The 14,143-nt window shown below is 33.8% G+C and overlaps 1 protein-coding gene across 4 annotated transcripts in view; it reads left to right on the top strand.

Moving 5' to 3' along the window:
- The window catches only part of Rtn4 (reticulon 4), a 60,013-nt gene that overhangs the window by 28,667 nt on the left and 17,203 nt on the right, over positions 1–14,143 (top strand). Inside the window, exon 1 of one of the 4 annotated variants that reach the window (XM_004632427.1) lies at positions 5,277–5,544. The exons of the other annotated variants lie outside the window; for them this stretch is intronic. Coding sequence (XP_004632484.1) covers positions 5,511–5,544 — 34 coding nt within the window. The 5' untranslated portion in view covers positions 5,277–5,510. Of the gene's footprint in view, positions 1–5,276; positions 5,545–14,143 lie in introns of those variants that run through there. 4 annotated transcript variants of the gene reach the window in all.

The raw sequence follows: 14,143 nt of genomic DNA, 5'->3' as shown, positions 1-14,143 counted from the left end.
ACCATCACCAATTGATGCTGTTTTTGTTTAGATGACATTTCCACATTACGTAAAATTCAGAAGCTAACTCCCTCCCTCTCACAACCTTCATACTGAGCTCATCCTTAGCCCTTTTTTCATTTTTGGATAACATTTCCGTAAGTCACTAAATTGCCTAGATTGTGTTTGAATTTATAGAGTACCTACTATATAGCCCTCCTAGAGTGCTGGAATTACAGGCATGTGCTACCATGCCCAGCTTTTGGGGGGCTTCCTTCTTAAGTGTGTTTCCAGAAATTTATACTTGATATTTTTAAAAAACTCTTAGCAGTTTGATACGTGAAAGTGGTATCTTCCTGTTTAGATTTTTGATTATTGATTGGTGAATATGAACATATTTATTGGCTATATTTTGATGTGGTAAATTGCTTGTTTGTACCTTTTTCTCTTTTATTTATTATTTTTTCCCCATTTACATAGTTTTACACACACAAACCAAAAAATCAGAATGGTCCTTAAGCATATGAGCTAGAACATGAATTCTGATTTTGATTATGGATAATTCCCCCCAATGTTTAAAAAAGCAGAGGAAATGTATCAGGCTTCCAAATGCTCTTTTCTGATAAAGGAAACAACTACAAAAGCTTTATTTGTTCAAAATAACCAGTGCTGTAGATGCAAAACAAAACCCAACTCTCCTAAATACTACTCAAAACTGACATATTAAATTTAATTTTCATTAGAATGGTTTTTTTCACACTAGTAAATCAAAACCAAGACTGTGTGTGTATGTGCGCATATATATATGTGTTTATATATATGTATATGTTATTGAGCTTCATCTTCTGCACTAGAATGCCACGTTAGTCGCTCTTCATAAAAAGCAATTATAATTTGAGGACATTTCATATTTGCCTCTTTTGCCAGCACCAAGTCAGCCTTATCTGAATCTTCCATTTCCTGAGAAGCATCAGTTCTCCACTACTAACTATGGCGCCAATTACTAGTTCAAGATCAAGACCTCTGGCAAAGCCTCTGGGTTTGGCAGCAGCTGTTCTTTTTTTCTTTGAGTTACTGTCATCAAATTCACTATCAGATAAAGATTTTCTTTTTGTACTTTCTCTTTACCAGCTTTTTGAGAATTAAATGCTTCAATTAACTCTGGGCAATCTGAATTTTCTTCAGGTGCCCATGTATTGTAAACATTGTGACTACCTTCCACTTCAGAAAGTGCGGCATGTTCTTGTTCACTACACGTTGGTCTAGTACTTTTTCTACCACAAATTCTTCAGGTTCTGCTTCCTCAGCTTTTTTACTTTATCCATTTTGTTTCTTTCCCCTTTTTTTGCAATGCAGTTTTATTGGAGGCCATTTTTTATTGCAGACCTGAAGAGCTGCTATTCACTGCCTTGGATGCCCAGCTGCGGGTCTGCAGCGTCTTGGCCTGTGTACCTGCAGCTCCACCCTTCTGCCCATTTTTAAATTTATTCATTCCATCTAATGACTTAAGGTTTTTATGAGTGTTTATATAATATAATCATTTTACAGTTTCCCCTCAATTTTCCAAAAGATTTTTATTTTCCATTATATTCGGGGGGCACTTTATATAAATCTTTATTATTTATACTTTCATTTATGTATTCTGATCTATGTAAAATTAAGTTTGGATTCTGGTCAGAGACCATTTTGTCTCACATGCTAGTTTGTTGTTGGAGTTGTTTTCCTCTTAACCATCATACTCTGATCTGGTTCTCTGGTGTCAGGTCACAAACCTGGAAGAGCCAGAAAATGGAGACTACCTGTCATCCATCTGACAGTCAGCTGTATACTGGGTGTTGGTGCCATCTAGTGTTGTTAATAGAAAACCAGTTCTATGGAATACTCTTACAACTGACCGTACATAATTTAGTTTTTAAAGTTGTACAGAACCATTTAGTGAACTACATATGTGCTTTAAATTATAAAAGACCTTTAAAATTTTTTTTTTGTGAACAATTTTGAATTTTGACCTTGGAGTACTGAATCAAATGCTTGAATCATGCTACATAAATATTTGGAAATACCTTTAAGATTTCTCAAATCTTTGTATTTTAATGAAAACTTAAATTTTAGAAGGCCTTCAGAACGTAATGATGTAATTTTTGAATTCTGAATTTGGAAATGCTTTGAACCTTTAGGACTATATGCATTTTAGATCATTAACATCAGCATTTATTTAGGTCTCAGAGTATCACTTTCAGTTTATCTATGAATTTTAGTACTCATTTTACGATGTTAAATTGCCTATAGACTTCAAAAATACTCAATTTTCCATCATTTTAAGTTGTATTGTTCCTTTCGTAGATTAAAATCCTCCATTTCCTTAGAATCGTAGTGTTGAAGTACTATAATTTAGTCCATAGGGGGCATTATATTACAACATATGGTAAGGCTTTTAAATTGGTAACTCAGTAATGAAAAATGTTTCTCACCTTTGTAATTCAGAATAAAGTTTGAAATAAGTTTAAAACTATAAAGCTGTAATTCTTTCATATTAACAAAAAGATTTGTTTTCTATGGCTAGAAGTGGAAATTTCACTGTCAAGAATGACAGTACATGAGTAATTTCTAACTTAGAGTAGCACTTTCAATACAAATGACTACTTCTTTCCTACCTTGCTTCCTATGTATTCAAACACAGTAAAGAAAATAAGGCAAAAGAAAAACTGGATTTGTCTGGAGTTTGGCAGTAGAAGAAGAAAAAAAATAGAAAAGGGGGACTGTCTTAGGAAATTGCTGAACAGGGAAGGTATCTGACTTATTTGCTGTTGCCCATGCTACTCTGAGTAGAGTACAAACCACACACACACACACTTTCTGAGAATTTAGAATTTAGAAATCTTTTATTTCAGTATAGTACTTTGTAAAGCAGTTAGGGTTACATGTGGAGAGATCTTTAGTTTTTGAAGTGCTCAGCAAAGGCCATGGGACAGTGAATCTTGGATAGTGGGAAGCTGGTAAATACGAACTTTTGAACTTTTGTTGCAAAAATTCTTTGTAAGACAGATTTTCTTATCAGCAGAAGAGTAATAATACTTTCACCCTTTCCTCATTATCTCCTCCCAGCCTGCAGCGTAGATAGCAAAGCAGTCTTCTGTAGCTTCTCCTTTCAGACCTTTTATTATTAAGGGAAATTAAGGTCCTATCTCATAATCAAGGTATAGTTTTGCAGGATTTCATGTTCTAAAATAACAAATACTTGAAGAAAATAAGGATAAATTTTAAAGAGATATATGCCCTTTACCCCATTATGATGGAGATTTAATGAAAATAGGATCCATACAGTATGCAGATAAAGTTTTGTTCCATTAACTTTAAATTTGAGCACTTTTATTCTTAGACAACCAAGTTGAAAACTAGTTTTAAAATTTTCTGAGAACAAAATAGGCAAAGTATCAGTTGATTTCCATGAACTGATTTTCCCTGCATACTTGGTAGCCTACATTGCAAAGACTATAAAAATGAAAAGAACTATGTTGGGTTGAAATATTTACTGAGTTTAGGGTGGTTCTTTGGAATTTCTAATCTGCCTAGGATACTATTAAATATTTTTAATGTTTAGATGAGTGACTATATTATTGCACACTTTCGGCATTCTCATTGTGTGGGTACTGGGGATTGAACTTGGGGCTTTCACCCTGAGCTACATCTCTGTCACATTTTTAAATTTTGAGACAGGTTTTTTTTTAAATTGCCCAGATTGGGCTTGAATTTGTGATTCTTGTCTCAGTCTCTCAGAGTTTGAGATGATAGGCCTATGCCACCATGCTTGGCAAAAATAGATACTCATGTGAATAGATATTAATGTTAAATGCTTTTTCTGCAGGAGTCATTTTTTTTTTCTTCTTCTGATAGTACAGTAATCTCTAACTTGAAAATCGTGTTTGAGTGCTGCTTTAAGTAATTCATTCCATGGTATTTATTAGCCTTCCGGGTTTTTTGTTGTGGTTGTTTTGTGTTGTGTTTTTGTAGCATTGGGATCAAAGCCAGGGCCTTGAGCATGCTAGGCAAGCTTTCCACACTAAGCTGTCCCCCCAGCCTCTGGTCTTCAGAGTAAAGAAACTCATTAGAAAGTACTGTGCGGAGTAGTTTGGGATTCTAAACTGTTGTGTGAGATGCCCACATAGTTTCAGCCAGGATGTGACTTGGTGACAAATTTCTCAAGTATTTATGGATTCAGTGAATAAAATTTAAAGTTAAATATTAATTTATGAACTGAGAATAATACCACATGACTCTCCTAAAAATGACTTTCCTTTGTTTAATATTGGAATTTGAGAACAGATAGAAAAATAAATGAGTCATTGGTATTGAGGCCACTTCTGATGCTAAGGAATTTTCAAGGTTTTATAGCACATAGTTTTGTAGGCATTCAGAAAAATCCCTATTTCAGTGTAGCTACAGTCTCATGGTATATACTTTTCTGTATAGGGTACAAATCTTGTCATGTTATACCATGCATTAAAAATTTTACTTGATTTGTCATTTACTGCAGATGTCAGCATCAGATAACCTAGTTGTAGAACATTAATAAAGACATAATCTGCACTGAATTGAATGCCAGTTTTATAAATTTGAACAAAGTTTTAGAAATGCTATAGATTTGAGGTTTATCAAAATTTTAACTCACTCATGTCATTTTCCCAAGGCAAATGATATAATTATAGCACATGAATATTTCTTCCCAAGCTAGGGCTGCATTAATAATCTGTACAGTATCTAATAAGTATTTATTATTACAAGTATTGAATTGGACCAGATGATACTGTATGTTTCTATGTGTTTGGATTTCCATAATTGTAAAAGTCGGGAAAAAAAGGTTAGATTTCTGAAATTGAAATATCTGTTAAAGTAATATTTAATAAAGTTTTACTTTTATTCTCCGCTCCTGCTTTTCAAAGGGTGCAAAAAGCTGGATGTTTTAAATCTTAACAAACTGAGAGAGTAAGAAGAAACTCAGCATTTCTCAAGCTTCAAATTTAAGCTTTTATCCTTCTAGGGATTAGTTCATTTTTATTTTAGCAGGTTGTTGATTTTCAGTTTCAGTGAAATTGAAAACCCATGATCCAAGCATCATAGAAAAAGGAAAAAAGAAAGAAAAAAATCCATGGGTATGCCTTTATGTCCATTTCAAGTTGTTAGCGCTGTTGAAAAAACAACCCTTTCTTGTAATAGCTTGCCCCTTCCCCTGCAAGTGCAGCTCTATTTGGTATGAGCAGCAGCAAATTACTAGAACAATAAACAGATAGAAGGAAGGCATTAATGCCTGAGTATTAGTAGCCTAGTTACAGATTGCACTGCGTCAGACTGCTCCACACCCAGAAGACGTCAGGTGACTTCAGCCCTGCTGCAGTTGTGCAGCAGAGGAGACTGCAGACTCTGGTTGAGGAAACGGATATTTCATGTCTCAGGGACTAGGTTTTTGCAGTTACAGCTTTTCGGTTGGTATGCATAATTGATAATTACAGCTGGAGGGCAGATTGTGACAAGAGATGGACGGTCAGAAGAAAAATTGGAAGGACAAGGGTATATCTACTTTTTAATTTTTTATTCAGGTTTTATGTGTAACCAGTAATATATTTCAATGAGTAAGCATTAGAATTTAGGTATATTTGAGATTGAAAATGAAACCTGTAAAAGATTTAAGGCTAAGGAATTAAAACAGTTCTCTGATCTATTTTTGTAGTTGGTTGTGCACTAGAAAATGTCATGCTGTCCTGTTTTCTGGTCTTTGGTTTAGTCTTTTCAGTCTTACAGGTTTTATTCTCTAACTTTGCGTGTTGTAAACCATGCAGGTCTGGTCTGTTTCATTTGTTGATCATGTTGATGTATATATAACTATCTTTGTATTCTGTGATGACGTATTTTCTGTGACTATTTTAAAAAAGCTTACTTGGTGTAGTTGCAATTCTCTCCAACTGTTTGTAGGTAGCAAAATAATTGCATTTACAATAAGCTTTTTTCCTTTGGGAATCTGACTTGAATCTTTAAAAATTATTAGCTGCCTTTTAATTATATATTTATGTATCTTGAAATTGTTCCAATGTAGTTTTAAATGTATGTCTGTATTTCAATCCACTAACCTTTGTCCTTGTAATAACCAGTCAGTCATCTTGATCCCTTTTCCTCCCCCTTAAAAGCCCAGATCCTTTCAAATCTCGGTAGATCATAGTATAAGAATTTAAACCTGTAAGTAGAAAATACTGAGTGTAATGAATACTTAACAATATTTTATTATGTAGATGGTTAAATAACATTTTTTAAATTAAGAGATGATACATTATGTATCTGGCCACACAGAACATGTTGTCTTATAAATTATTGGAGCTATTTTTAAATAGTCATTCCACACAGGAAGTTTTTTTGGTTACATTCAAGTTTTGTAATTCTTTAAAATGTTATTTCTTTTAAAAACAATTGTTAGCAGAATTGGGCTAATTTTCTTAAAGCACTATTTTGAGCTAATTATAGTAACTTTCACAGTGTTTTTATTTTTTTTTTTAAAAACACTTGAGTAAACAAAAGGGGGAAAAGGTGAGTTTAAAATTGAATTCATATTGAGTCATTGGAAAAGTTTTATATTTACATAAAGAGTAGAAAAACATATATCTTTGTTAGTTTGATCTTCATGGTTTTCTCACATACCAGCTTCATGAAGAGAAGAATTTTTATGTCTTTATCCTGTCAGCATTGAAAGTGAAAGATAAGTGGATAACACAAGGTTTTGATAAGTAAAGAAGATAGTGATAATAAGTACAACCTTTAAAAATAGCTGAAAAGTCACTTTTTATTTCTGTTGACCATATAATACTTCTTAAGTACTTTACTAATTTAGAGATGTTTAAGACAGAAGAAATTTGGATTGTGGTCTGTATTTTAGTGAGTTGTTCAATTCTTTGTAGATATCAAGTTATGCAATCAGTTTTACAGTATTCTTGAGCATCTTGGGAGCTTTACTTTGTATGTAAGTAGAACAGCCCAAATATTTTTCAGGTACTTCGGTTTTTTTGGTAACTATACCAACTTTATGTTTTTTGTCTGAGTGGCTAACTTATACTTTAGTGTTTTATTAGCAGCTCATTTTAACGTTGTTGGTTTATAGAGTAAAATATAAATTGAGACTCACTGATAAGCCGAAGCTGCTGTGGCATTTTCCCTAGTTTTTGAAGTATATAACAGTAGGAGAAACCTAATAAAGGGTTTATGTAAATTTTCAAAATATATTTAAGCCAAAACTTTAAAAACATTTTGTGTCTTTAGGTTAAGGCTAGTATTTAGCAATGTGTTTTCTATTATATATTCATATTTTTTCTTGTCTCTTTACAGAATACTTACGAAATTTACATGGTGTTTGATTTCTGGGAAAATGTGGAAAACTTAGATCAAGACAGTCAAAGGATAGGGAGGCTTGACTGCTTGGGTGGATGGTGGTAGGAGGATGTAAGCTGTAGAAAGATAGGACAATAGAACTTTCTGAGTAGAAGAATATATAGGGCAGAAGTTGAAAGTTAAGATTGATGTGGTCAAAGAATATATAAAATTTAGGTCAGGTTCCCTCAAACTTCTCTGAATAGAAACCACCTCATGTTTCTTAAAAATACAGATTGCTGTGATCCTAGCCTACCTTGTCAGATTTTATAGGACCTGGAAATTGTATATCCTAGTGTAATTTATTTTATAATTAGACAAAACTGGGAGACACTAATCTAGGATTTTAAGTTGTAGTATATTTTTTATGTGAGCCATGATGTTAAGAAACTTGTTCTTTTTGTTTTGTAGTCCTTAGTTTCCTTGTTTGCATGATTTGTAAGGCTCCAGTTTTGAGGTTTTCTGGTTCTTATGAAGAAATTCTATGGGGCAAATAACAGATTCTATGGGCCAAATAACAGAACATATTGAATTTAAATTTTATTCAATTTAAAAAGCCTTTAGAAGCTGAAGTGATAAATAATAGCAAGTTTGAAAAATTGATTTGGGGAAGAACCTAAAAACTGGGTAAAGATAATTTGGCAGAAGTTGGAGAAGAACCTACAGACAGAAATACCATTCAGTGTATCTTGTAGATTTACTGGTTAAATAGGGTGATACATATATGCATGCATGCTGTAGAACATTTAGAAGGTATGTAGAGGAACGAACATCACACGGAATGGCTTGGGGGTATATTTGTAACAGAATGTATGTTGGGTGGTTATTGGCACATTTAGTTCTATAATCTTTCCTTAGAGGAAAGTCTTATTTTAAAAATATTCTGCATTATTTTAATAACAGTAATTCTCAGTATACATTATTAATCCCAAATAGTTAAAATAAGATATCCCTACAGTTTTGCAACTATAAGTAGTGCTAAAATTAATAAATTCGATATACTTGTTTTTGATTTTTTTTTTTCCTCAGATTGCTGGGTTATAGTATTTAGGCTTTTGACGTGGTTGCAAAACTGCTCTTCAGAAAGACTGTAGATTATTATTTTGAACCTTGAATAAGAGTGTCCTGGAATCATAACTAAGATTACATAGTATGCATTTCTGATGATTTTTAACTCTTCCTAAAATAACTATCGTTTTCAAGCCAGGGTCATATTTAAAAAAGAATAAATTATACGTCCTTTCAGTATATGTGAGGAACACGATTTACAGTCTCCCTGTTAGGGACAGAGAGCACGGGTGGACACAGCCTCTGCTTTCTCGTTTGCCCCAGTCTGGGTGCTCTAGCTTTCACCATAACTCCTGTCACTAAATCCTCCTCGTATCACAGCACATTCAAATTGATCTTCTTAATGTACAGTTTGGATTATGGCCCTGAAGGGATTTTTCTTTACTTTTCAGGTTAATATTGTTTATTCTGGGCTACTAAGGTATTCTGAGGCCCAAGTCCTGACTTTTACAAAAAGTCTCATCTCCCGTTACTCCATCTCAGTCCACAGTAAGGAAATAGTTCCATAAATATGCCTGTTTTTGCGTTGGTCTTTCTTCTTTTCCCAGAATGCCCTTTCTTCCCATTTTGTCCCAAGTGATAGTGTCAAAGATCCAGTCTTCCTAATTAGAGGGAACCAGTGTTTCTTAGAGCACCCATCTCCTATTTGTGCTTATATATTTGTGTGTCTGTGTGTGCCCGCGTACATATGTGTGTATGCATTTTCTAGCCTATAAATTCCTTGAAGGCAGAAATGGTAGTTTTATCACTGGGTTTTTGGTTTTTTTTTTTCAGTACCAGGGATTGAACTCAGGACCCTGTGCTTGCCAGGCAGCCGCTTATTCTACTGAGCTATTTCCCTGGTCCTGTCTTTGGGTCTTGAGGACTCTTTGAGTTTACCTAGGTGTACTCTTGGACTTGAACCCTACCACATACAGTTTTGGAAAAAATTTAAATCATTTTTCAAGTGGGAGAATTAGAAAAGGGATTTGCTACTTCCTTCTTGAAAGAACAGCTAAGTAACTTAAACAACTTTAATAATTGAAAATGTTTAGGTCATAGCTACAGATACTACATCTTATTCCAATTTTCTTATTTTACACATAAGGACACCAGCAAAACTAAGGAATTAAATTTGCTCAGAAACATATGATTTGTGGTGTGAAGCCTTTTTTATAGTTGAATTTGCACTGGAACAAATATTGAAAAATATAAAAGCTAAAATTAACAATGTTTTGATACTTTATTCAGTCACAGGCTGTGTGATCTTAATGAACAAAGTACACATTTATTTTTGTATGACCCTCATTGTGCTTTACAAGAGGTAGTGTCTCTTGGAAGACGGCAGGTGCAGTTAGCAGTTTCATGCTGTCAGAAGTTTAAGCCAAGTGGGAACTCCCTGGGCCAGAGGTAGAATTTCTTAGACTTTGAGGATTATATTACATGTTTTAATGAGGAAGCAGTGAATAGAATCTTATTTTGTTCTCTGGGTATCCCTCTGTTTTCTTTTTACTTATTCACTTGATGTGTACCTCTTGTTAGGATTTGGGTAAAGGTGTAAAGTTTAATTTAGCCAGTGTTGTTCTATGCATCCGTGGAACCGTGTTTTGAAACCAGAATTTCTGATTACTTCTCTATTTTATTATGAATAAGACTGGTATATTGCTAAAGGTAGGGGTGTGTGTGTGTGTGTGTGTGTGTGTGTGTGTGTGTTTCATCTGTCTCATAGCTTTCAAATTTACCACTTGGGTATATGTATGTGGAATGAGAGACTAATATATTATTGTGTTATTCTTTACTGTGTCACCACCATTGTATTCTACTTAGCCCTTATGTTAGTATTTGAAACCAACGTAAAGTCCAAAAGTCTACAGATATTAATGATACCTATCCCTGCATAGAATTAGAAATTGCCACTCTCAAGACTACAGATTTCCTAAAAGGAATGTTAAGAATTATAGCTGTTCATTGATACACTGTTTTACTTTTTCTACCTAAATCTTTACAACTAAGATTGGTAACGTTTATAAAGGCATGGCAAGTGATTGACTTGGAGTTTGTAGATACCACCTACTTAAGAAGAAGATATTTAGCTTTCCCTTATAGAAAATGGAGTTAAACGTATGGATTTTCCTGTGAAGGAAAAATTGTCATGGTTTATACAGTTTGGAAGTAACAGAATTATTTTCTGCTTTCCTCTTGTAAATTTTGTAACTTTGTGTTTTTATAAGTGAGGCATATGTGGCAATTTGTCAAATCTTTGCCTTACGGAGATGTAGATTATTTCTGGAAGGCAACAGATAACCATTGTTATTTTTTACTCCGCATTTTTACTTGAAAATACTCAGGGAAAAAGATCATTTTTTGTGAATCCAAATTCTGTACCAAAGAATACAGGGAAAATTATGACTTGATCTTAAAACCAATAGGAAATTATTCCGTTCCTAACAAAATTTAGTTTATCATGATAGCTGTACATACAAGTTCTTAGAATAAATACAAGATGAATCTGGTCTTGGAGTATCATTTTTGCCACAAATTATATAGTAGTATAAAATGGCATCTTTTGTGGCTGAATTTCACAGGGGATCATTTATAATGGTCCTTTGGGGGGGGGGAGTGTGTTTTGCTTACTTTTTTATGTTGTTCTCCTTATTTCTTGAAGTGAGCTTAGTCTGTTTTGAAGGGCCAGTAGGTCATCTGTCTGTTTTTTTGGAATACTTCTCCAACATCCTTCAGTAATCTCAGGAAATTTTACATTGTCAGTAGGAAGACTTGCTATATTACACTGTAGTTAATTTGTATTGTTTTACATGACAAGATCCTTAGATGGTGGGTTGAGTGTTGATATGAGTCCAACAGTAAGAGCTTATAGGCTTGGTTTAATTTTGAGGTTGGTTGTTTAGTATATGCGTTCTTATTTATGAAGACTTGCCATCCTATGCAACTTCATAATTGCAGGGGCTCGTTTCACAATATTAAGGGTATCTCATTGTTCTCAGATCCTGTTGATTACTAAAGAATTAGAATGAATTTTTAAAACATCAGGGCTGGCCAAATAGCTCAGCGGATTAAAGCACCTGCAGGCCTGCTGTGCTGGCCCCGCCCCGAGGGGATTGAGACTGGGTGTGGTGGTGTGCACCTGTAATCCCAGCTTTTGGGAGGCTGTAAACAGGAGACAGGAGAATCGTTACAAGTTTGATCTAGTAGTGAGACCCTGAACACCCTGTAGACCCTTCCCTAAAAATACAAACAAAACAAAACAAAAACACAAGTTACAAAAGACTGTGTATATAAAAAAGTTGGTATTGGAAACAATTTTAATTATAAATGTTATGTGTCCTGGAGATTATTTTCTAGAAATGCCTTTTTTTGTGTGTGTTTTAGTTGCCTTTGGTTTGGGTTCTTTTATGATTGTTAAAATTTTTATCTCTTTTTCAGTTTGCCTATTTCCTTTTTTTTTTTTTTTTTTAATTTTTTTTTTTTTTTTTAGGGTCTCACTACATAGCTTGGACTGCTGGGGGATTGAACACCGCGGTCCCTGTGCTTTGCTAAGCTTGTTCTAAGTAGGTGCTTTAGACCACTGAGCCATCTCACCAGCCCCTACCTATTTCCTTTTATAATTCTCATTTATTATACTTTATGCAATTATAAGTTGCATGTTTAGTTGTAGCTTTATTATTTTCAAAGTGGAGGACAGTGAGATTGCTTCTTGAAAACAAGTTTACAATTTAAATAATTTACAATTTAAATTTGCTTGTTGAATTGATTCTACTGAAATATTTTGGTATCAACTGTTCATATGTTAGTAAATTTATTTTAATTACTTAAACTAAGGCCAAACATTATTTGATTTTTCTCAAGTTATAAAGCAAACTCGAGTATTAATATATGATGGAAAGAGGGAGATCTTCATAGTCAGACCTAAATTTCAACTTGAACTTTGCACAATTTCATGCTTATGTAAGCCTCAGTTGCCTCAGGTATAAAATACAAGTAATACTTTGTAGAATTGTGATTACAGAAAATGTATGCAGAGTCAGAGTACTAGGCAATACCTTGTTCATACAGAATAGGGGATTACTAAATAATTATAGAAAAGACAAGTGTGGAAGTTCTGCTGTTCGTTATGTTCTATAAAATGTTTTAGTCTCAAGCTGTCTGTATTGATCAAGGCACTATCATGTTGTCAGGAGTAATTCTGCAGGGACTTAATAATGAAAGAGACAAAGACCTGAAATTCTACACATATCTGTTAAAAACTGCAGAGGAAGAGAAGATAGCAATAGAGACATAGTTTAGTCAAATATTTAGTTGAGATACTTCATAGCAATACAATAGTAAGGATCCACCAGCTGAGCCCAAGATAACAATGCTTATAGGGCAAATTGAAGTAATCCTTAAAAATCTAGGGTTTAGTTAACCATTACATTTAATATTTGATTTCCCTATTTGACCTCATCCGTTCCAGTATAACTTTTATTTAGTGTGTTCAATTCAGGAAGCATTTCCAAATGTGAAATTTCCTTGTGTTTCAAGTAACTTCTTATGGGGGTATCACTTTTCTAATTTTACACATGGGGAAAGAGAAGTTAACTGATATACTAAGGTTACACTGATGGTAAATGAAGAACTGGGACTCAGGCTTTTCTTACAGTCTGTGCAGAAAAACCTAAGCATTCCTGCTGTACAGATTGTTTTGCTGCACCTTCACCTGTTGTTTATTTGCCAGATAAATGCTTGTTATGTACAGCTCAAAGTGTACTGTGTGCTACATGATCAATTCTGAATTCTAGTCATTTTTTATGTCATTTGGCAAGAATTTGATTACCAATTATAGTTCCTCATAACATAGCTGTTTGTTAAGATTGTACTGGTAAAAAATAATTGAATCTTAATATTCTAGTATTTATGGGTATATGTATTTATTCTATAGCTGTCTTTCTCATTCTTCATTTGACTTTATTGAAGAAAGCTTTTTCTTTATGCTTCAACAGTCCATTTTTTTTTTTTGCCAGCACTTCCTTGACCTTCTAGTATTTTAGGGACTAGTTTGCACCCCTCTCCCTCAAACCACAACTTAAAAATCGAGACTTAACTTGAGCAGGCTGTTCAAGGAAGAGCTTCAGTAAGGTATGATTTGAGGCAAAATGTAATAGGATGACTTCTGCATGTAAGGCATGTGGGCTGACACTATTTTTAGCTATGGCAGATGACAGTTTATGATTTCCAAATATGTAGGCAACTGTTCTTTCCTTGCAATTAAGCCAGAAAGTTTTATTTAAAAAAATTTGCAGCTTACTGAGTCATTTCAAATTGAAATTTTAGTTGACAAAGATATTACTGTTTTATGCTATGCAAAAAAAAAAAATGTTCTTCACAATTTTTATTTTGAAAAAATAGGCAAGAATTACAGGAAGCAGATCCTGTAGTCTTAACTTAATTTTTGTAAGTTAATTTGTTAAAGCTTATAGTAGTATTTTAGTAATTCATAAACATTTCCTGCAGTTACAAGGAGGAAGGTATTGTTAAATTAATCACAGGTCTTTTATTTTTATTTATTGTTTTTGTTTTTTTATGTATTTAGTAAAGGGTCACAGAGTCTCATTACACAGACTGGACTTGTAGTGGTCCTCCTGTTTTCACCTCCCAGGCACTGGGATTACAGGTGGGCTGTGGCTAGTCTCAATTGCTGCCTCAGTGCACCCTG

Source organism: Octodon degus, unplaced genomic scaffold, assembly GCF_000260255.1.
Source record: "Octodon degus isolate 3935 unplaced genomic scaffold, OctDeg1.0 scaffold00048, whole genome shotgun sequence".
In the NCBI taxonomy this organism is placed as follows: Eukaryota; Metazoa; Chordata; class Mammalia; order Rodentia; family Octodontidae; genus Octodon; species Octodon degus.
The sequence above is the reverse complement of the archived record's forward strand: the minus strand, read 5'-3'. Positions and strand labels throughout refer to the sequence as shown.